This window comes from Lutra lutra, chromosome 15 (assembly GCF_902655055.1).
Source record: "Lutra lutra chromosome 15, mLutLut1.2, whole genome shotgun sequence".
Lineage (NCBI taxonomy): Eukaryota > Metazoa > Chordata > Mammalia > Carnivora > Mustelidae > Lutra > Lutra lutra.
In genome coordinates, this window is record NC_062292.1 from 4,265,441 (window position 1) to 4,288,613 (window position 23,173).

General features: G+C 46.1%; 1 protein-coding gene across 1 annotated transcript in view; it reads left to right on the plus strand.

The window, feature by feature from the left end:
- The window catches only part of C15H1orf105 (chromosome 15 C1orf105 homolog), a 37,117-nt gene extending 15,015 nt beyond the window's left edge, over positions 1-22,102 (plus strand). Inside the window, exons 3-7 of the mRNA XM_047705754.1 lie at positions 1,873-1,963; positions 8,478-8,552; positions 14,869-14,936; positions 17,808-17,875; positions 20,973-22,102. Of these exons, the coding sequence (XP_047561710.1) occupies positions 1,873-1,963; positions 8,478-8,552; positions 14,869-14,936; positions 17,808-17,875; positions 20,973-21,118 (448 nt within the window). The 3' untranslated portion in view covers positions 21,119-22,102. The remainder of the gene's footprint in view (positions 1-1,872; positions 1,964-8,477; positions 8,553-14,868; positions 14,937-17,807; positions 17,876-20,972) is intronic.
- Positions 22,103-23,173: the final 1,071 nt, after the last annotated feature.

Below are 23,173 nucleotides of genomic sequence, written 5' to 3' on the forward strand. Positions count from 1 at the left end.
GACAACACCAGAGTGCAAAGTCCTTTGAAAGGATGGTTTATTTAAATATCAACAATTTTTAAAGATTAGAAATTCTTCATCCAGTTAAAGCTCTGGGTTCCAGGCTGTTTGTTTTTGGCAAAACCTTTTCCTCAGGCCTCAGTAAGATAGTGATAAATGTGCTTTTAGCATTTCCTAGTTTCGGACAAGCAGTTCTAATGCAGAACAGTCTGAAAAAGAGAAAGACACTTTCAGTGAAATGTACTCAGAGCCCCCCAGAAACACGTACAGGCTGGAGGACTGAGGCCCGGCTCAGAACACCGGGGCCTCCACAGACTTCCTTCCGTCAGAGAAGATGGTCTTGCCACCCAGAAGCCACACTCATCCTCGGGCTCGGAAGCCCCCAGGTCACACTGAGGCCCTGTTGATCGGAGATCACTGAGTGCTCAGGCAGCTTGAGAGTGGCCTCTGGTCTCCCTAGGTCAGCATTTGGATGTCCAGTCCAAGGTAGGCTGTTCCAGGTCAAAAACAGTGAAGGGGCCGGGTCAGACCCACCACCCCTGTTCCCCCAGGGCCCCGGGAAATGGTGAGCAGAAGTGAAACTGCGAATGCCTCGAGAATACCAAACTCCTTCCACATGCCTGAGTTATAAATGAACAATGAACAACGACCTCTTTCCTCGTTAGAGAGGTGTTCCTGGCATGCCGAGTTTCCATTTCTGGAATGCGGGGGGCATGCACAGTGTCGTACACACAAGCAGTTTAGGACAACCCACCCCCCTGCCTGCCTTGGCCTCTGATATTGTAATAAAATGAAACAACAGCCGCGAGGCCGGTCACACCCTGTGAGGAAAACTGATAGGATCCCTGCAGTGTCACTGCTCCACCCCCTGACTAGAAAGAAAGAATGTTCCAGAGTGGTTGGAAGAAGAATCTGTTCCATGGAAAGAAATGACTAGACGCAGTGCCCAAGGACACAGACTCCAGGCATGGAAGAACCCTGCGCTTATTAAAAATGAACAACTTATACACACACATCTCTTCCAAGGAGATCTGGTTGCATTTCACCCATTATACATCTGCTCTTACGAACAACTTTTTCCTGCCTTTGTACACTGTCTCCAACACTTCATTGGTTAGTTCAAAACAAAAGGACAGAGAAGCTAGAGTGACTTACGAGGGCAAAGCCATCCTTTGGAAGCTGCCAAATGGTCTGTGCCCTTCAGGACTGGGGTGAGAAACAACTCCCTGGGTGTCCCCTGGGTTATCTGTTGGCAAGGAGAAACTTTCCTCTGACCTTCAAGTTTCTTCTGGCTGGTCTGAGAATCAGATCGACCTGAGACACATTAATAAGGGAAGATCAAATTTAACTTTGTACATACAGGAACCCACGTGAGATTCCAAAGACAGTCATACCAAATGACTATATATGTCATCCTGAACTAAGTAAGGAGAAGGGGTTGGGGAGTCAAAGGGAAGGAAAACAATTCACAGGAAGAAAGGAAAGAGTAAATGTTCGGTAAACAAATGTTTGCTGGGCCACCGAGAAACAGTGGGACCCAGAGATGAATTTCAACAGACTTGGCTAAATGCCTCCCGGGCTACCTTACCTAGGTGATAGTAAATTAGTAGTAAATAGTAAATAATCTATGGTGATAGCTCCCTTCCCAGGAATAGGGCCTCTATCTAAACTCTTTTGGCAGTTAAGGGGAAGGTCAGCATTTCTTCCCAAGGCTTTTGGGCCTTGATGGTTTTCAGCTCAAAATAATCTGCAGGCCAGAGTGGTGCACCTTGGGGCTGTCTGTTTTGACCCCTGTGTCTCTGAACCAGCCAATGGCTTGGCTCTTCAAACCAGAGATTGTGGTTCTAACTTGCTTTATTTTGATTACTTCAGATATCCTCATGCCTCTGCCACTTTTCTGATTTCATCCAAGAAGGATATGAATTTGCCTATTTTGTTTCAAGTTCCAGATGTCTTATCTAAGGTACTCAATTTTTGCTTTTTCATTGAAAAGACACCCACAGTGGTTCTAGTATGACACTGAGTGTACATACAAAGCCGTTTCCTATCTCCTTAGCAGAGCCCTGGGCCTGGAGCCTCATCACTCTTCCATAGACAGCTGAACGAAATAAATAAATAAATGAGCATCGCAGGCTCACCCAAGCTCCAGGGCACTGGCCCTAAGAACAAAGGTCATAATCATCAAAAGTGAAAACAAACACACACATTCCTCTTGAGAGACAGGCCCAGAGGACTTCAGGGACTGCTGTTCAGCCTGTGTCCGGAGCCGGTCCTAGCTCCTGGAGCCTCTGACCCTGTCCCATCACGGCCCTGGATCCCTTATGTCTCTCACGTACAAGATCCCACACCTGTGGAATTTCCTGTTGTCGTCCTCCTATCCCCTCCACCTCTCCGAAATCAACTGTGACTGGCTCTTGGGCGACACTCCTCACACTGGAGCACCCCGAGGGTTCCCGATCTTAGAGGTGCCTGTGCAGTCAGCAGTGCAAGGAGACAGAGGGAGGGAACTCCTGGGTGGATGAGGGGTTTCTCACCTGAGAAATACACAGGGCTAAGCACTTGTCACAGCATTCCTAAGCACTTGTCACAGCGCCCATTGTGGGGATGCCCCATCGTGGGGACAGCTCTGCTCTGCGAACCTCCATCAGCCGGCCATCGTGCGCCTGCTTAGGGAGGCCTCCTGTGGGTAGCATAGATAGGAAGAGGGGTGAGTCCGATGTCACCTCCATGAATGGGTGCACAGACTGCACAGGTGCACAGCCGCCCTGCGAGGGGGTGGGAGGGACAGGACGGGTGGGCAGGGAGCAGCGGGGAAGGGTTCCAGAAGAATGGGCTTCCGCATTCGATCTGGCAGGTGTTTCCACAGAGGGGGTAAGCACCAGGGGAGCACAGACACCGACCTGAGCTTGCAGGAAGGGCTTGAAAACATCAAAGAATCTGGCCGCAGCAGCGAGGCATTAAGACTCTAGACCCCCGACCCAGTGGGCAAGAGGCCAGAGGGGAAAGCACAATGGCCAGGGACCTTCTTCCGCAGATCCTAGAATTTCATGGTGCGATGCTCACGGGTGACCACTAGAGAGCAGCCAAGAGCAACAACGTTCCTAGCCTGGGCCCCGGGGGCTGAGACCGGCTGGGAATCCGGGGTCAGTACTCCCGAGGGATGGGAGAGCAGGGGGTGGGGGGGGACCTCCTCGCCCTCGTCCTCCCCTGTCGGGGCCTGGCCCTCCACCTGCCTCTCTCCCTCTACCGCTCTCCGCGCCTGTGTGAGAAAAACAGTGGCCCTTGCAGATTGGAAGGGCAAGGAGGTGTGCAGAAGGCAAAACTTACCTTCGCCGTCTTAGGGTGTTTGGCTGCCCCAGAGAGTTAACTGATGTAAGGTTAACGGAGGAAGGCACCCCCCTGTGTTTAGTGTAAGTTTTACGTGGCACAGGAGCCCTCCCGAGGAAATGACCCGGAGAAGTGGCCACACCTGAGTGTTTGAGGCTGGGCTGTGCAAAGAGAGGCCAAGGTGGGAAAGTACCTAAGACGGCCCGGGCAGCTAAAGGAAGATCGCAAGTATCTAACAGGGTCTGCGTGTCCGGAGTTGCACAGAGCCGCCTGGGACCCCGAAGGCCTCCCCTTGGACCCTGTGAGTGAAACACGGGCTTGGCTGGTAGCGGCTCCTTTCTGGAAAGAAACCAGGCTGTATCTGGTGGGAGAGGAAAGCACTGTGGACCCTGGACGCTCTATCTCTTCCCGTAACCTCCAAATCAGGGACCCGCCAAAGGGCTCTGGCAGCACGGCAGCCTGGCCTCTGGGACTGGTGTGAAGGTCATGCCACCTGGCTCCGTTCCCTGTCCCAGTCACAGGTCAGAGGGCAGAACTTGGAACACTCACATTCCAAGGGACACCCCTGCCCTGCCCAGGAGCCGTCCTGTGGCAGAAGCGGGTGTCTGTGTGTCTGGGGCAATGTTCACTGATGGACAGAGAGACAGAAAGGAAACAGAGAGGCACAGAGACAGAAAGACAGGGAGAGGAAGATAAACAGCAAAAAAATAAAAATTAAAAAAAAAAAAGCAGAAGCTGAGAGAGACCCAGAGAGGTAGGCAGGGGCACAGAATACAAAAAAGGAAACAGAAGAGGAAAGGCAGGGCTGACAGAGAAGAAAAAAGGAAAATGAACCCAAAGACATGGAACCCCAACCCTCCCCCACTGAGGCAAGGGCCCTGTGGAGGAAGCTACAACTCCCAGGCTCGACTCACTTCCCCGGGGCAGGCGTGGACTCCTCCCGGCGCCCTGAAATCCCGGGCACTGGCACCAGGGCAGAAGGGAGGCCCAGAGCTGACTTGCTCGGAGCTCCCCAGCCAGGCAGCTTGGAGGGTGCGGCCCACACGGGGGCTGCCGGAGACCCTGGGCCTACTTGCAGGGTCGGGTCCGCTGTGCGAGAGTCGGCTCCCACCCCCGCTCCCTCCCTCCTCTCTTTGATCCGGGCTTGTTGTTCCAGCCCAATGAGTCCAGTCCAGAGGGGAGCCTTACTTGGGCCGCTTTCAGAGACCTGTGACGAAGAGCGTTGCCTACCACCGAGCTGCAGGGCTGAGACGTGGCTGGGAAAAGGCACAGGACGGCAACTCCCCAATTTTCTCACCGCCTAAAACTCCTTTTCTTTCTTCTGTCTCCCTGAATGAGCTTTGGAGAGCCCGTGACCGCCACAGAAACTACCCTGCGTACTCCTCAGGCCTTTTCCTGTGTCCATGGACCAGACACCTGTAACTAAAGATAGGATTTTATTATTATTTTTTTAATATTAGAGAGGTAGAGAGAGTGCACAAGTAGGCAGAGCAGCAGGCAGAGGGAGAGGGAGAAGCAGGTTCCCCACTGAGCAGGGAGCCTGACTCAGGGCTCGATCCCAGGACCCTGGGATCATGACCTGAGCCGAAGGCAGGTGCTTAATGGACTGAGCCACCCAGGCCCCCTAAAGATAGGATTTTAAAAGAGAGGTAATAATTACTACCACTGATCTGATGGTAATACAACCCACGTGTAAGAAGTCCTAACAGCATACGCGTGGCTGTTGATAATACTTTGTGTGGGTCTGAAATGTTTCTGAGTCAACCTACGAGTATTTGAAAAAACTGTATTCACTTTATTCTTTAATGGAGATGGCTGGTATTTTCAGACCGCAGGAAAATGTGTAATTATCGGAGGGTTTTTTTTGAATATTGAAAATAGCTCTCTGATCACTTTTTTTTCTAAGGGGTGTATGCCCTCATACAGACCCTAAGAATCCACTTTCTCCCTGACAAAAGGTAATCTTCTTTTGGCCCTTTAACCAAGGAAGTTTCTGGCTCACTGAAACTAAATACATGTATGGTGGGACCAAATCTCTCAACACTTCTGGGTCACAATTTCCTCGTTGTGTCATTGAAAGAACTGAACTAGAGGGGCCCCGCGGGCGGGAGTGGAAAGGAGGAAAGGAACAGAGGTGTCGAGGGGCAGGGAGGACGCAGGCAAATTTGTCAGCACTCCTGAGCGCGCTCATGAGGGCTATTTTTAAAATCACCATCTGGTGCTTTCACATTTTCAGTTTTTGTTATGTGGAGAGGTCTGTGTGCGAGACAGAGAGAGAGGTGGAGGGAGGGAGAAGGAGGGAAATAGGTTTCTCTGATTCTTTATCAAAGATTCAAGAAGGCCGAGAACTTGGGCCATGAGCCGACCTTATGAGCCTCAGCAAGTTTAGCCTCAAACATTAGGACGTTTCCAGTCGCGACACGCTAGTAGCAGACTCGGGCTTCTGGGGCCCGGCTGAGCTGTGCGTGGTACCTTGGCCAGGCTACAAAAGGTTGCTCTCACTTTCTCATCACAACTGCCATCTGCCATCCTGGGGACAGCTGCTTGGAAAATGAGAAGCCCATTAGCATTTCAGAACTGCTTTTCTTGGTGGCGCTGCGTCTACAGAGGATACAACCAGGGGCCCAGGCTCTGAACTAGCAGCCGCTTCTCCTGCCATTCCTGCTGCTGCTGCTGAAGGGGCCTTGAGGAAACCAAGAGTGAGCAGCACATGCTGCAGAAGGAAAAGCCCTTTGGTCCCAGGGCTAGGAAAGAAAGCAAGGCAGCGGGTGGGGGGAGGTTGGGGGAAGGGGAGGCCTGTAAAACGTGGCATCCCAGATTATCTGCACCGACTTCCCTGCACACATACAAGTATGTGTCATGGGGGATAGTTTAAAATGCTCACAGTTGGTTAAGCATCTGCCTTTGGCTCAGGTCATGATACCCCCGTTCTGGGACTGAGCCCCACAGTGGGCTCCCTGCTCCTCAGCGGGGAGTCTGCGACTCCCTCTCTCTCTGCCCCTCCCCCTCTGCTCGAAGAGCTACGGTGCGCCAGATTCTTGATGGGCTGTAGGGATGCAAGGATGTTCGAGATGTGTCTTTGCTTTTCAAGAACTCTCAGGCTGGTGGAGGAACAAACACATTAAAAAAAAAAAAAAGAACAACAGGACAAAACGCGACAAAACGCGACATAAGTCTGTGATTGGAATCAGAACAGCAGGTGCCCGAATCGGGTTAGGGGTGTGCGGAGTGGTAAGAGGGCGAGCAGAAAGACTTACTGAGAAAGTAACGGCGAAGCCATGTTTTAACCGATGAGGAGTTAACAAGGCTGGCAAGGACGACATGAAATGTTCGTCTTCAGGCCCTGCGCGGTGGCGGTCATCATGGTCACGCAGCTTGGGAGTCACATCCGCAGCCATCATTAACCTGGCAAGATCCTGCCATGCACCTGGGAGGCCTCTCAGATAGACCCGCTGCTTCATTTGCAATGAACTCCTCCTCTTGCGTAGAAACCAGAAAGCCGGAAAGGGGGAAGGAATCCACTACAAGACAGACAAGCGTCTGCTGATGACACCACCAAGACCGGATCTGCCCCAGGACGCCCCCCCGCCGCCTCCACCTGTCTGTGCCCTCTGCGTCCTTTCAGACTCCGTGTAAATGCCCCTTCTCGAAGCCTCTCCTGACCCTTCCATGGGACGCCGTCTCTCTTTTCTGAAGGCCCAGAAGTCTCATTGCTGCTTCTGTGATATCTAGCCCCGCCCCCCCACCTTGGTCACAGTTTCAGACATGAATCTTAGTGTCAGAACTCACGGAGGTGAGGGTTGGAAGGAGGAGCCAACCCGCCCCCCCCACCGGGAGATCCCCCCACCCTGGGTATCGGGAAAGGTCTGGCAGAAGCTGGAACCTTCCAGAAGCCCAGGAGTCTCTGCCTCTCTGCCCACTCCCCACACTGGGCGGTGGCCCTTCTCTGCTAGCCTCAGTTACCCGAAGCCGGTCTTCTAGGTCATCCTCCCACGCTGTGGCAGGGCTTTCTGGGCGGTGGAATGCCCTGCCCCCAACTTGATCGCCCCAACACCTACCCGAGCATGGCCGGCTCCTGGAGCCCTGCTCAGACCCTTCCCTCTCTGCCCGCCCCACCCCGTCCAGGTGAGCTCTGTGGCTTTTTCCAGGTTCCCTGTGGCCTCCCCATATTTCTGTCCCGGCACCTTCCTTGTCCTCAGGCGGTGGGTGTGAGCCACTGGAGGTCAGGAGCGGCGTCTGTCTCGTTTCAGGGACCCCGGCGCCCAGTGAACGGGCATATGACTGAATTTGTGTTTCTCCCTGGCCTGCCTTAGGGCCAGAAAATGTCTTACTCATCTTTGTGGCCCCAGCCCAGCCCCCTCCACAGGCTGGCCTCACAAATGTGTTGTTGAGTGGAAGGATGAAGCTGTTCACACTCATCCTTGAACGTCCCAACCCACAACACTGTAACACTCGGTTGATTCTCTTTAAATAGCCTATAAAAATGAAAGGTATTTTCAACATTTGTCCAAAGAATCCAACTTCATCCCTAGTTTTTGGTCCTCATGCCTTCGATAATGGGGCCTCACCCGAAGGCTTCTCAGACAAGGAAGCTACCGCCAGACCAGTCCGCTGAAGGTCGCCCTAGGAGCGCACCCCAGCCCCTCCCCGTGGTGCAGACCCGCATTCCTCCTCTTCCTGTTCCCCACCCCCGCCCGGGGAAGCAGGACCGGGTCAGGCCACAGGTGTACACACGTGTAGTCCGAGATCAACAGTCAAATGGCTGGAGGAGCCTTTAATTCATACTCACTGTTTGTTCCGCGACCCTCTTCTCCCCCATGTTATCCACTTCCTATGACCACACCCCACGGCTCTGATGTCAGCGTGAGTGAGGAAGGGTCAGTTGCACCCGTGCCACTGTACAAAGGGGTCCTGAGGCTACTGATCGGTCTGTGGATCCCCCCCCTCCTGCCCAAACTCCTTCTGGCCCTCCCAGCTGCAGCCAAGCCTGGCCTCCACCTCCACCTGGCATCAGGCTGAGACCAGAGACTCCCTGGGATTTATGGAGGGCACAACTGGTACCGCTCTTACGCCTCCAGCCCTGCCCCCTTCTTAGCTGCCCCAGGGACCCACACCATTTCCTCAACTCCTCCGTTTCTCTCTCCCCTCAGGCCAGGAGGCTCCAGAGTAGCCCCGTGCTGATCAGAAACAAGCACCTGTGCTCCACATGTCAAGAGATAAAAATGGTAGGTCAGTGGGACGGCAAAGAGGAGCGCGGGTGTCCCAGGGTAGAGCACTGCCCCCCTCCCACCGGAGCCCAGTGGAGAGACGACACTTTCTGCAGGGAAGGCTGCAAATAAGGACCCGTGGGTCCCGGGAGCACCGTTACCTGACACAGTATGATGACCCATCTCCATTTTCAACAAACCCAAAGATGAACTAGGGTAGGTGGTCAGCGAGGTAGAGCTGAGAAGAGCCGCTTTGCTTTGAGATCCTAAAGTGACTCCACTGCCGTAGGGGTTCAGACGGCTGGGGAACCCTCCCCCGGAACATTTCCCCAACACAGCACAACGCACACCCGTACAAGCAACCCGCCTCGACCCTTACAGTCACGAGACAAGCAGCTTCATCTTTGGGTCCATCAATTCAATCAGCGCCTCAGAGTAGAAGCTAAGGAGAGGTCCTGTAGCACCTTCCAACTTGGCGGGGGGGTCTGTAGCTGGTGCAGAATCTGGGGGATGGAGGCTAGCAAGGGTATGGAGGAAACAGGGACAAAGCTCTGTCATCGTCACAGTTGCTGCAGAAAGAGGCCTGCATCTGGAGGAATGTTCTACAGGTCCACGTTAGGACTTGGGTCTGTTGAAGGATTAGGGTTAGGGTCAGTCAGGCTTGGGTTGAAGGCGAATTTAGTTAAACAGTTAGGGTTAGGGTTGGAGTTGAGGAAGGGTCTCTACAATCCTGTGGTTCTCCTTTGACCCTGGGCTGACATGCAGTAAGAGGAAGGGCAAGGAGTAGAAGAAAATCAGGAGACCCAAGAGAGCCTCCTTTGAGACGTTAATGGCGAAAGGGCTTTGACCACTAGGATATGAAAGAGATGGGCAGTTTTGCGAAATCTTTCTGTGGGATTTGGAAATCTAACTGAAGCTGTGAGCAAAGGTGCACCTGAACGTTACAATCCCTGTTCACGTTCTTCGTAATTAGGGTCACAGCGTTCGTTATTAGCATTGACTGCAATCTGGGAAACCGGGATTGGGATTTCTCCCGGTCTCATTCCTGGAACCACTGTGTCCACATTTAGAATGCACTGACCCTGGCCCCAAGCGGGCTTTGGCCGGCTGGCTCGCTTGGGACTTCAGCAGCTGCTCTCTTTCTCAAGACCTCTTCTCCGACCTTTGCCCTCGCCCATGCCTGACTGGAGGAGAACCATACACCGTGGTTTTACCATTCACTGCAGAACCCAAAAAGAAAGCCCTCAAACACTAACGTCAGACCAGTGCATGCAGACCCTGGTGAGAAGCTGGAGACGGTTAGAAAATGAGCAGGAAGTAGATACCCTTGCTTCACTATGTGTAATAGCCCTTCAGCTTCCTCCTGGGCTGGGGTACTGCGTATCTGCCCTGTCACTGAGACCTCTCCTTTCTCAGCAGGGGGCTGAAGGCAGATGCTGGGGAAGATATAAAAAGACTCCTAAAAATAGAAGGAACTTCCTCGACCCGATAAAGCACATCTATGAAAAACCCACAGCTAACATTGTACTCAATGAATATTGGATATTTTCCAGGCTGGATATTCTCCCCTTAGATCAGAAACAAGACCAGGATGTCCAGTCTTGCTACTTCTGTTTAACATTGCTTAGGGCAGTTAAGACAAGAAAAAGATATAAAAGACAACCAGATTGGAAAGGAAGACATAAAACTGTATTTGCAGATGGCATAATCTTAACACCTAGAACGTCCTAAGAAACCCACAAAAGACAATTAAAGCCAATAAATGAGTATGGCAGGCTTACAGGATATGAGAGCGACATACAAAAATCAATTCTGTTTCTATATACCAGCAATGAACAATCCAAAAATGAAATTAAGAAAACAGTTCCATTTACAATAGTATGAAAAAATTAAAATACTTAGGAATGAAAATAACAAAATAAATGCAAGACATGTATATTAAAAGCTATACAACATCATGTAAAGAAATTAAAGAAGACCTAAATAAATGGAAAAAAAACATGTTTACAGGTTTTTAAAATGACAATACTCCCAGACTGATCTCAGTCCAATACCTCTCAAAATCTCATACGGCATTTTTGAAGAAACTGATATGCAGATCTTAAATACATATGAAAATGCAAGAGATACAGTATAGCTTAAACAATCTCAAAAGCAAAGGGCAAAGTTGGAGGACTCACCCTTCCTGGTTTCCAAGCCTACTATAAAGCTACAATAATCAGGACTTAGTGGTACTGGCACAAAGACAAACATATAAATCAGTGGAATAAAATTGTGAGTCCAGAAATAACGCCTTACACTTGTGAACAATTAAAAAAGTTTTTTTTTTTAACAGGAGAAATGAAATTTAATCACATAATATGGGATCTCCATAAGAATAAGAGGTCCTGAACAGTTGATTGCTGACCGAGGTGTCAAAACAATTTAATGAGGAAAGAAAAGTCTTTTCAGTAAATGGTACGGAGACAATTGTATATCCACATGCAAAGGAATGAAGTTGTGCCCCTCCCTCACCCCATATACAAAAAATAACTACACGTAGATCAAAGGCCTACTTGGGAGAGCTAGAACATCAAACTCCGAGAGGAAACCTGGGTGTAAATCTTCATGACCTTGAATAAGGAATGGTTTCTTAGATATGACACCAAAAGCACAACAAAAACTACCTAAATTCACCTTCATCAAAATTAAAAACTTTTTTGTTGCAAAGAACACCATCAGGAACACAAAAAGACTACCCACAGAATGGGAGAAAATGTTTGCCAATCATGTATCTGAAAAAGGACTAGAATCCAAAATATATTTTTTTAAAGTTTATAACTCAGGGGTGCCTGGGTGGCTCAGTGGGTTAAAGTCTCTGCCTTTGGCTCAGGTTGTGATCTCGGGGGTCCTGGGATCAAGCCCTGCATTGGGCTCTGTGCACGGCGGGGAGCCTGCTTCCCCTCTGTCTCTGCCTGCCTCTCTGCCTACTTGTGATTTCTGTCTGTCAAATCAATAAATAAAATCTTAAACAAACAAAAACAAAAAAAGTTTATAACTCAACAATAAAAAACCAAACATCCCAATTTCAAGGTGGACAAAATATTTGAATAAACATTTCTCCAAAAAAGATATACAAATGGCCAATAAACACACAAAAAGATGTTCAACATCATTAACAATTAAGGAAATGCAATTGAAACCGTAATGAGATATTATTTTACACCCACGAGACCGCCCATAATAGAAAGTGGACAATACAAGTGTTGGCGGGGATATGGATAACCAGAACCCCCATACATTACTGGTTGGAATGACATCCAGTCAACATATGACCCAGCATTTCCAGCCTAGATCTAAACCGAAGAGAACTCAAAACATATGTCTGTACACAAACTTGTACAAGAATGTTCTTAGCAACATTACTCATCATAGCCAAAAAGTGAAAACACCCCAAAGGTCCATCAACTGATGAATGCAGAAACAAAATATGATCTATACAGGGGAATATTATTCAGCCAGGAAAAAAGAAAGTACGTCTATATGCTGCAAGCTAGATAAACCTTGAAAACATTTTGTTTCGTAAAAGAAACCAGACAGTAAAGGCCATGAGTTATATCAATTTCATTTACATGAAGTGTCCAGAACAGGCACATCTATAGAAACAGAAAACAGACAGCGGTTGCCAAGGACTTGGGGAATGAATGAACGAAAATGAGTGCTAATGAGGACAGAGTTTCTTTCTGGGCTGTTGAAAATCTTCTGGAAGTAGATAGTGGTGATTGTCGCACAACTTTGTGATGCTACTAAAATCCACTGAGTTGTACACGGAGATAGTGAACCTTACGGTGTCTGAATTTAAAAAAAAGATTAGCACTAGGAAAATATTAAAAAAAAAAATAAAAGCATAGATGGAGCACCTGGGAGGCTCAAGTCAGTTAAGTATCTGCCTTAGCTCAAGTCATGATCCCGGGGTCCTGGGATGGACCCCTGAATGAACCTTCTGCTCAGCGGGGAGCCTGATTCTCCCTCTCTCTTCCCCCCAACTAGTGCTCTTTCTTGCTGTCTGTCTGTTGCTCAAATAAATAAATATTGAAAAAAAAAAAAGCATAAAATAGATGAATATCAGAAAAATAAAAATCCTAATAGGACTTGGCTTGTCTGACCACTGATACTCCTGGGTCTGAGTACCCTGGGCCAGGAGTTCAGTTATTTAGTGTAGAAGAAATTACCTAGTGAAAGTTATGGCTGTGAGTCACCAGGGATAGCCACCTCAATTTTATGTAAATTATCTCTTATTTTTTTTTTTTTTAAATTATCTCTTATTACATGTCTGCTCCAAACAGCTCATCTTCCACTTAAAATATCTATTTCATAGTCCTTCTGTTACGTGCATTGCTCTCCAATAGACACTTTCAAGCCCCTTCAAAGTAGGATGTCAGACTGGATATACTGTAGGGACCCATTCTTTAACATACGTATGTTCACTGGTTTCAGAAGTCTATTTACGTAACTGAGTTCATTTCAACGAGTATTTATTGACTGCCTACCACGGGCCAGGTACTTGGGTAATAGCTCAGCTACAAAGGAAAAAAAGTAAACAAAAGAATTAGACATAAGCCCTACCTTTAAGGAGCCAGTGGGTGAACAAATAATGATAATAAACTGATGAACAGAAGAGAGAGAGACCTGGTAGGATGGGAAATGGAAAGTAGGAAAGCAGGTGTCAGAGAAAAGCATGGAGAGTAGGATTCAGGGAAGTCTTTCCCAGAAGATGATGCATAGTTTTTAAGACTGAATAGGAGTTGCCCACACGACACACGTCTTCTCAGGGACAAAAATGCTGTCTTCGGTAGCTTTGTTCTGGGGCAGGCCCCGATGGCCCACTCATGCCTACAATAGCACTGGCTAGATTTAGGGGCTTTTGAAAAGGGGTCATGCTGATCAGGAGAAGGTAGGGTTTCCTCCATCTTTCTTGGCAACAGAGCCAACTTCAGAAGAAAATTTAAAAAGGCAGTGTGACCCCTTCATTCTCGTCCCTTTTACATATCTAGAAACCTCTACCCAGGTTCTCACCAAAGACCTTGCCTCCCTCACGTCTCCCAGATGCTCCTGTTACCAGATCATTCCCTCCTCCCCCAGCTGCTTCTCCTCAGCTAATGAGTTACAACAATCTGATTAAATAACGTAAGTGATTGGCATTTCTATAGATCTGATGTTCAGGTTCTTCTCTATTTTCAAGCCCCTCCGAAGACCTTTAACCCATAGTAACTTGCAGGCTTGTTGTGTCCTACATTTAAATCCCAAGCCCCGGGGCGCCTGGGTGGCTCAGTGGGTTAAGCTGCTGCCTTCGGCTCAGGTCATGGTCTTAGGGTCCTGGGATCGAGTCCCGCATCGGGCTCTCTGCTCGGCAGGGAGCCTGCTTCCCCCTCTCTCTCTCTCTGCCTGCCTCTCCGTCTACTTGTGATCGCTCTCTGTCAAATCAATAAATAAAATCTTTAAAAAAAAAAAAAGAATCTCATTAGTTCTTTAAAAATAAATAAATAAATAAATCCCAAGCCCCTCCATGAATAGCCCAGTTGAACACCTGCACCGCATCCTGTGATTATCTTTTCATTGTCATGACTACGAGATCTTTTGAGAAATGGCCGGGGGGTGGGGTAGGTTAGTGAAAGCCTAAGCTCCAAAAGAAAACCAATATTTAGTGACACTAACAAATCTGGAAAAGTTCAAGAAAATAGTGTCTTAATCAGGAATACTGTAACTGTATGATTTAATATCATCCTCTAGGAAGGGCACATTTAAAATCAAATGTGCTTCAAGGTGGGTTCATTCATTCACTAATTTGATCAACAAATATTTCTTGAACAGACACTGTGTTAGAACCTGGAAATTAAAAATAGGGACATGGTCTCTGCTCCCTTGCAGCTGAAAGTCTATGAGGGAAAACAGACACCAAGCAAGTAAATACAATAAAACCCTGAGGAATATGCTGGTAGAGGAAGCCTAGGGCACAGTGAGAAGGTAAGACAGGACCACTGAACAGTGGTCCAGGAGTCAGTGGTGTCTGAGAGAGGCTGGCTGGTGATCTGAGACCTGAAGAATGTTGGGGGTGAGCTAAACAAAGAGAATTGGAAGCTTTACCAATCATGAGGTTTCTAACCTCAAAATCTGATAACCAGGGAAGAACATAGACCCTATGACTTATGGGCAGGTGATCCTCTCTGGTTCATTCATATCACAAAAGAATATAGAGTGATTCCAACATTAAATACAACTTGTGTTTATTAAGGTGGTGCATTATTTAAATTGGAATAGTTTCGGGCAATGTTCTAAATGAGACTTTCTTTCTCAGGTACAACCAAGAACTGTGATAATCCCTCATAATCTGAAACCATCCTTTGAGAATTTTATGAGTCATAGGTAAGTTTAACATTTAAATCAGGACATTATTTTAATTGTTTATATCAGTTTGGGGACACAGGACAGTGGATTGAAAAACATAAGTAGAATGTTCAGGGAATACTTAGGGAATGGGCTTCTCCGCTGAATTCATTTCCTGGTTAAACCAGAGAATTAGACCAGAAAAGTTGTTTTCACCTTTTTGCTTGAACAACTATTGAAATTATGGTAGAAATTATCATCTACCTTTCCATCTTCCCAAAAACAGTACTAAGAAGAGGATACGAGGTTCCTTTGGTAACTCAGGCAGAACGGAGTACAAATTTTCCATGTAGATGTAGATGACTTATGTAATTCAGAAGGTACAGGACATCACACATAAGCTGTTCTCAGCCCATCAGTTTGTCTGGTTGTCCTTTGCTACTTTCTTATCAAGATCAAGTATATAAAAAATAAAATCCAGTCAGAATTTTGTTTAGTTGGATATCAGGTCCCCGCCCCCCCATCGCATGTTTAGCTATCAGAAAGGGAAAAGGGACTTTAATGAAGCTTTTACTTCATTAGACTCACCCAGTGTCTCACTGGATAAGACACCAGTATAGGTAGACTTGCCTTACAGTAGATGGTTGGAATGTAGGCATGCAAACAGGGTCGGATTTGAGGGGATTAGCCAAAAAAGTTATATGTGATCCAATGACACTCTTTTTTTTTTTCCTCATAGAGAAAGCAATAATATGGAAAAATCAGTAGGTCTTTTTGTAACCTTATGTTGGACAGCAGTAGATTTATGATTCCTTTCATGAAATTTGCTCCACTACATCTGCAGTGTAGACTCACATGTGCTGGGCGCCTGGCTCAGAGAGATAGGGTCAAAGAGGAATGGGTAGTGTTTTTGAACCCAACACACTCCAGCACTGATAACATTTACCTGCAACTTTTCCAAAGCTCCTGTCAGATCATAATAAAAGTAATTCAAATAAATATTCTGTATAGACTTTAAATAGAAAACAGAACTATCTAAAGTCTGGGATTTTTGAGCAAAAGTGTCACTCCTCTGTGATAGAAACTTTTGAGATTTGTTGTCCCAGTTCATTTATCTTGCAAGTCTGGTATTTTAAATAAAGTCCCAAATTCCAGAATCATTACCTGTTATTAAACAAGTAACTCTTATTCCTTGAGCTAGACTAAGGATTGAACCAAAACTAAAACCACGTCTACACCAACCTGAAGTATCATTAGATGGTTCTTTTTTTTTCTTTTTCAATGTAATAAAGGAAAACAGACCACTTCTGTTTGAGATTTAGCTAGTGTGACTATAAAGGAGGGTCCTGGTTCTGTTTGTAGCTTATAAAATCTGTTCTTATGGTTTTTGAGTCTCACTATATATATGGGGGGGTAGAATTGTCCTTACTGAAATAAGAGTTTTTACAAAGTGACTTTAATTGTAACCATTGTAAAAGTTAAATGATGTTTGTTGAATGGAAGGAATGAAGGAAAGAAGGAAGGGAGGGGGGAGACAGAGAGAGGAAATATGAGTGGGGAGATATATGTTTATTGAATTATAGTGCAAACAAATCTCAAATTACTCAGTCTTAGACACCTTCCTGTTTGTTCAACATGGGTAATAGAAAGAATTTTTCTTTTCCTTAGTCCCACTGATTCTTCCAATGGCAACTGAGTAAAATAAACTGGCCAGATAGGCCATATTTTTGGTAGCAAAGTAAAAATAATCTTGGAAAACCTTTGTAGAAATGGAGACAATGAACTGAATGCAGATCTCACCAAAGTTTACAGATTTAGAACTTTAGAACTTAAGCAATTTAATGTAGAAATGGTTTGGACTCATATCATTTTGGTCAAGGGTCATTTCCACAGCTGTTGCCACCAGGAGAAATAAATGTGGTCAAGACATTTTCTCTAAAATTGGAAGATGACATAAGCAATGGGATTAAGGAGTAGGTTTGTGGTGAACACTGGATGATTAAAATAAAAATGAACTGGGGCGCGTGGGTGGCTCAGTGGTTAAAAAAGCCTCTGCCTTCTGCTCAGGTCATGATCCCAGAGTCCTGGGATCAAGTCCTGCATCGGGCTCTCTGCTCAGCAGGGAGCCTGCTTCCTCCTCTCTCTCTCTGCCTGCCTCCCTGCCTGCTTGTGATCTCTCTGTCAAATTAAAAAAAAAAAATCTTGAAAAAAATAAATAAAATAAAATGAACTAAAATAGATAAAATATTCTTTATAAAAATTGATTTAGGGGCGCCTGGCTGGCTCAGTTGGAAAAGCATGCTACTTTTGATCTCAGGGCTGTGAGTTTAAGCTCCATGTTGGGTGTAGAGATTACTTACATAAGTAAATATTTTAAAAATTTATTTAATCAAAGTTGGATTGACAACAACATATTTCTAAGTGGTTCCTGTCTTGCTTTAATAACACTCAGCAGTGGAAAAACCAGTCTCACCAAATAATATTGATGGGAATAAAAGAAGAGATTTTAAGACAAAAAATAAAAATAAAATAATGAAAAGGTTCTCACCAAAATATTCTGTTTTGCACTTGAAGGGTAGATTAGTGATCTGGAAGAGTTGTTCATTTTTTTTTTTTTTTCTGGAAACTGGAGGATTCTTGATTCCTTCTGTTTTTAGACCATACATGATCTGACAATGAATAAAATATTTTTTCCAATGAAGTTTTTATCACAATCCTTAAAAGTAAAAGAGCTTGAGATGTGGTGGTCTCTGGCCCCGTCATCTTATGCTGTAGCCGACTGGTCTGAGCACCAGGTTAACAGGTGCTGGTTTCAAGAGAGCATCTGCATTTTCACATGCATAGAGGCACATTCCTTCCCACCAAGCCTTAGCCACATAACTGATGTGTTTTCTTGCTTCTTCCAAACAGAATGATGAATCTTCATCCACCAAATGCCCAGACTGTAGCCAAACATTCCCATAATGACATCTCAACAGGTTTGTGTTCTTTTAGAGTACTTGTAGCGGGGGGATATCCTACCCCCCAAGTAGTAGGATGAAAAGTTTAATCCCTAAGATGGTTTCTCAATTTTCCGAACAGGTTCCCTCTGTCTGCCTCTTTCTCTTTTCACATACTGCTTAACGCCTGTTTTGATTGCTCCCCAGCCCCCGCTTCGGGCCAGCCCCTCCTGTCCCCTCCCCAGGCCTCAATGACCTTCATCGGTGCCTTGTTCCTTCCCAGGTCTTCTCCAGGCCACAGGGAATCTTCCCCATTCTTTCTAAAGAGCCCCATAATCTACTTGCTGAAGAGTTTTCATGGAAATGAGGCTCAAAGTAGGTCATTCCCTTTCAGGCAGTTTAGTTGGGAAAGGAACTGCATCCCCCCCACCCTTGGAATGGCCTCTCCAAAGCCCTGAACCTCCACCCCACAGGCTTCCTAAACCACCTGCCTTCAGGCAGCTGCGCAGTGCTATTCTTAGGTCCACTTGCTATTAATAGACAAAATAGCGGCTTCAGTTCCGGCTTCAGCATCGACCTATGTCTCATCTCTTAAGAGACGTCAACACTGAGCTGGTGAAGGTGGGTACAGGTCATTCTTTGGGGGCAGCTCAAGGGTTTAGTGCAGTAAAGGCTGTCATGTTAATAAGTTTATCCATCTTCTCATTTGCTCCCATATTGACTGAGGCCACCTCCAACTTTTCTCTCATTTGATATGCACAATAGGGAAAATCGAGATCCCTTATTTGCTTTATACAAATGGGAAAGTCTAAGCTCCTTCTGCAGGGGAGCTAGCCAGAATTGCCCAAGAAGGCATCCAGAGAGGAGATTTGAAAATAGAAGGGATATTTTAAAGGGAGGCTAAAAGCGCGGACCACAGGCTTGGGTAATCAGTTTGGAGATATTCACATGAGCAGAGTGGAGTGAAAGACTGCCAGTCCCAGCCACTCCCTTGTTAGGTGTCCGGAAACATTGGCCGAGCTCATGGATCTCATTTAGCCAAAATGAACTAAAGATCCAAGAGCTAGGAACATCCATCCAAGAAAAGCTCCCCCACCATCATTGCTGGTCTGTGACCACCTCACTCTCTGGAAGGCACAGGAACATTGGGGGACAGGCATGGGTGCTTGGTTTCAGTGTTCTCATTTCTGGTCACACACATTCTGAGTTTTCCTTGAACATGGAGTTTTTTAGGCCTGCTTTGCAAAGGAGTAGAACACACACACGCGCGCGCGCCTTTCCCTCAGCAAGAATGTTTATTTTGTGATTCTAAGGGCAATGCGATAAGATGCCTTTCATCGATTTATTAACCATGAGAGTGTCGTTCAGCCACCAATATAAGAGCTAGACTTTGTGTACATAAGGTCAGCACATGATGTTCTTGGACATATTGTGACTCTTGCCCACAGAGTCCATCCAAGGGTAGCGATCTTAGAGGCAGGACTTCAGGGAGAGTGCTGAAGGAGCTGGCTAGGAGCTGAAGCTGGGTAGATCTACTGTCCATGCCAGCTGTGACATTTCTGAGCTGAGCTTTGCTCCCGTTGGTGCCCTCTGAGAGGAGGTAAAAACACTAGTCTAGAAGCAAGGAGACCTGGGTTCAGATCCGAGTCTTGCTGCACAGGACTGGCCAAGTTGTTTAAACTGTCTGGGCCTCTGGGTTCCCACCTCTGAAGCCAGAGAAAAACCTTCTGCTGTCCCGCCTCCCTCTCCTACCCCCTACCCCGTGCTGCTCCTGCCCCGCCCCTGAGAGCCAGACTCAGTACGAGCAGCCTTCACCTTTGATCAACCCAGAAAAACTGCTGAAGCTGCCACCCACCTGTGGACACGCTACAAAGACCAAATGGCTGACTCATCCCAGCGAACGTAACTGCGGGTCGTTGTCTCACTCTTCTCCTTGATCACACAGTGACTTCTAGTATGTTTCTGGATTCGGATAACCCTTGTATATTATCAGTAATTATTAGTGAGAACTAAGTAAACAGAAAGAACCTATCTCCAGAAGTTATGGGGATTTCTTCTGGATCCATTTATCTTGACTCTGGCGTTGAGTCCAGAGTACCATGACACGTACAGGCTCCGGTTGTCCATAAACATCAGGAGAGACGTGAACAACCTGCTCTGGCCTGCCACAGGCACGTTGGTGTGACATGGTTCAAAGATCACCGGGCTAGGATTAAGGAGATCTGGATTCTGGTCCTCAGTCCATCAGTGCCTGTGACCCTGGACCTCTGTTTCCTCTTCATTACAGTGATAAGACCGAACCAGATCCTAGGTCTGTGGTCTTGCAACATCTCTTAGCTCTCATTCAGCTGGAGTGAGGAGCTTTTCCAGAGAATTCGGGACTCCAGTTCCCTTCCATTCAGTGACTTCCAACAGAAAGACGTTATCCTTTAAGCAATGTGTCTTCTGGGAATGCTGAATATTCACCAACATTTTTGTAAATAAAATCAGATTTTAAGAAGAGGTCAGGAGGATGAGGATTTTAAAGAACCCTAGTTTACATTATTTCATAAAATGAAGGTTCCTTTTGAAATGCAAGTCTATTGTAGACTTTTTGTTAAGATCACTTTCGGTTTTTGAAGATAGAACTGTGTATGTGTCCCTGAAAAGTCTTTTTTTTAATATTTATTTTTTAAAATTTTAATTCAATTAGTTAACAAATAATGTATTATTGGTTTCAGAGGTACAGGTCTGTGATTCATCAGTCTTATGTAACACCCAATGCCCATTACATCACATGCCTTCCTTAACGTCCATCACCCAGTTACCCCATCCTAAGAATTGAATCTTCTTTTCCCTTTAACGCACATTATAACTCCAGATACATTTTATATTCACTTTTTATCTAATAGACAATAACTCCTAATACTTGAATTTTGTTTCTAGGTACTCTTTTCTGACCTCTTTGATAAGATTTTTTAGGACCTTAAATCTTCTGCGGATAAGATGGTTCTATTAAAAGGAATTCTTATGTGAATTTTGAATCTGTTTTATAAGGTCAAAAATAAGTCTTTGGTGACCTTTAAATATTTTGAGTGTCTTTAAAAATATATTCTAAGAAGCGCTTGTTTTTCCTCCTCCTTGCACTGTCCTGCAGAGAGTGTCCACTACAGACTGCCCATTCTGGGCCCCAGGACAGCTGTCTTCCACGGACTGCTGGCGGACACCTACGCAACCACACAGGAGACACGACTCTCCTCCTTGCCCAGGAAAGAGCCAGTGGGCAAGACAATGAGGCAATGAATGAATGGTCGGAGCTCATCACCTTCCGGACTCACAAAGAGAAAACAAGTTAACCAAGCCAGTTTCTAACAGATTAGCCTAATTTCCTCCTGTCACCAAAAAGGTGACTCACTTTTGCTTTCTTGAGAGTTGCTCGAATTCTAGCTCCTGCCACTGTCTTCTCACTCACTTTTCCTAAAGACAAGTGGTTTAATTTCCGTGACTGTAAAAGTTAACCGATTAAAATGGAACATGTTGAGTGTCAGTTTTTTTTTTACGATTTGTAACTGTGTTGTGGTGGACAGCATCCTTCTGTTTCTAAGATTTGGGTTTTCTTGCAAATTATTCCAGCTCTTCCTCAGGGCAGGGGGCTGGAGATGGCTCCCGGAGGTCTCTTGTGAGTTCAACCTATTGTGAATACAGGAGAGAAATGGAGCTCACCCTCCTGTCCTTACCTCTGTCAGTTAAGTGGTAGATGACAGGAGACTGTGACGTAATGGGAAAATGGCAAGTGATTAGTGACTACAACTCCCCAGGACAGGACACGTGCCTTGTCTCGCCCCACCTCGTTTTAGTGCCCTGTGTATTACCGGATACTCATCTGATCTTTGCTCACTCATATCTAAATCACGTGCTTGCATTTTGTTCTTTGGTTACTTTGGTTTGAGAGTGTCTACCTTCAGCTCTGTCTTGGTCCACGTGTCAGCAATGTGAGGGAGACAGAGGAAAACTCTAGGCTTGCAAATATTGTATTTATAGGCACAAATGCTCCACATCCAGCTTAAGGACAGCTCCTATAAAAAGGGTCTCTTCCATTCCTTAGGATGCAGTGGGCTTGTGGAATCCCAGGACCCTGGCTAAATGGACACTGGGCCCACATGTGAGAACCAGAACCAGCCTCTGTGCTGACTGCATTTGAAGAATGGGCTTCAGGAATCTTTACCAAATGGCCTGGGACCTAAATTGACCTCAGTTCTTAAACACACACACACACACGCACACACACACACACACACACACACACACACACACACACATTTAAAAACAATCCCCCACCCCCAAACCAGAAAAACTCGCTCAGTTGCCCTATATTTATAGTAAGTCATGATTCTTGGTTTCAGTTCAGTTAGAGTTCAATAAATCCAAAAATAGTATGTACTTCCCCTCAGAGCACACAGGTATTTTGAACCCGCCTTAGATCATTGCCGAAGGACAGACAAATCATGAATAAAAATGTTTCTTTCTTCTTTTTTGTTTTGCAATTTAATGTATCCTGTAAAGGGATTTGGGGTACCTCTACCCCTGAATTAAGGGAAGATACAGGCCCCAAGCACAATTATTTGGAGCTTTTGAGATAAACTGAATATTACATACTTAGGTAGATAGAATGCTTTCTAAATCTCAAAAAGTCCCCACCTGGAGTACAAAGGTATTTCTAAAATTTCATGAGAAAGAATAACATTCTGGTGTTTGCCAATGTTCTAGTGTGGTGACTGAAAATGATGGTCTGTATCAGTGGTTCCCAAACTTTTTCATCTTAGGAAACTTTTATACTCTTAAACTCTTAAAGACTGAGAGCCTTAAAGATCTTTTATTTTTTCTTCATTTTTTTAAGTTTTCAGATTTTTTTGAGAGAGAGTGAGCTTGCGGAGGAGGGGGAGGTAGACAAAATCTAAGACTCTAAAGCAAGTTCCACGCCATGTGGAGCCCAATGCAGGGCTCAGTCTCATGACCCTGAGATCATGACCTGAGTCAAAATCAAGAGGTGGACGCTTAATTGACTGAGCCACTCAGGTGCCCCCCTAAAGATCTTTTTTTTTTTTTTTAAGATTTTATTTATTTATTTGACAGACAGAGATCACAAGTAGGCAGAGAGGCAGGCAGAGAGAGAGGAGGAAGCAGGCTCCATGCTGAGCAGAGAGCCCGATGCGGGGCTCGATCCCAGGACCCTGAGATCATGACCTGAGCCGAAGGCAGCGGCTTAACCCACTGAGCCACCCAGGCGCCCCTAAAGATCTTTTTTTATGTGGATTATATCTACTGATATTTATCGCATTAGAATTTAAAATGGAGAAA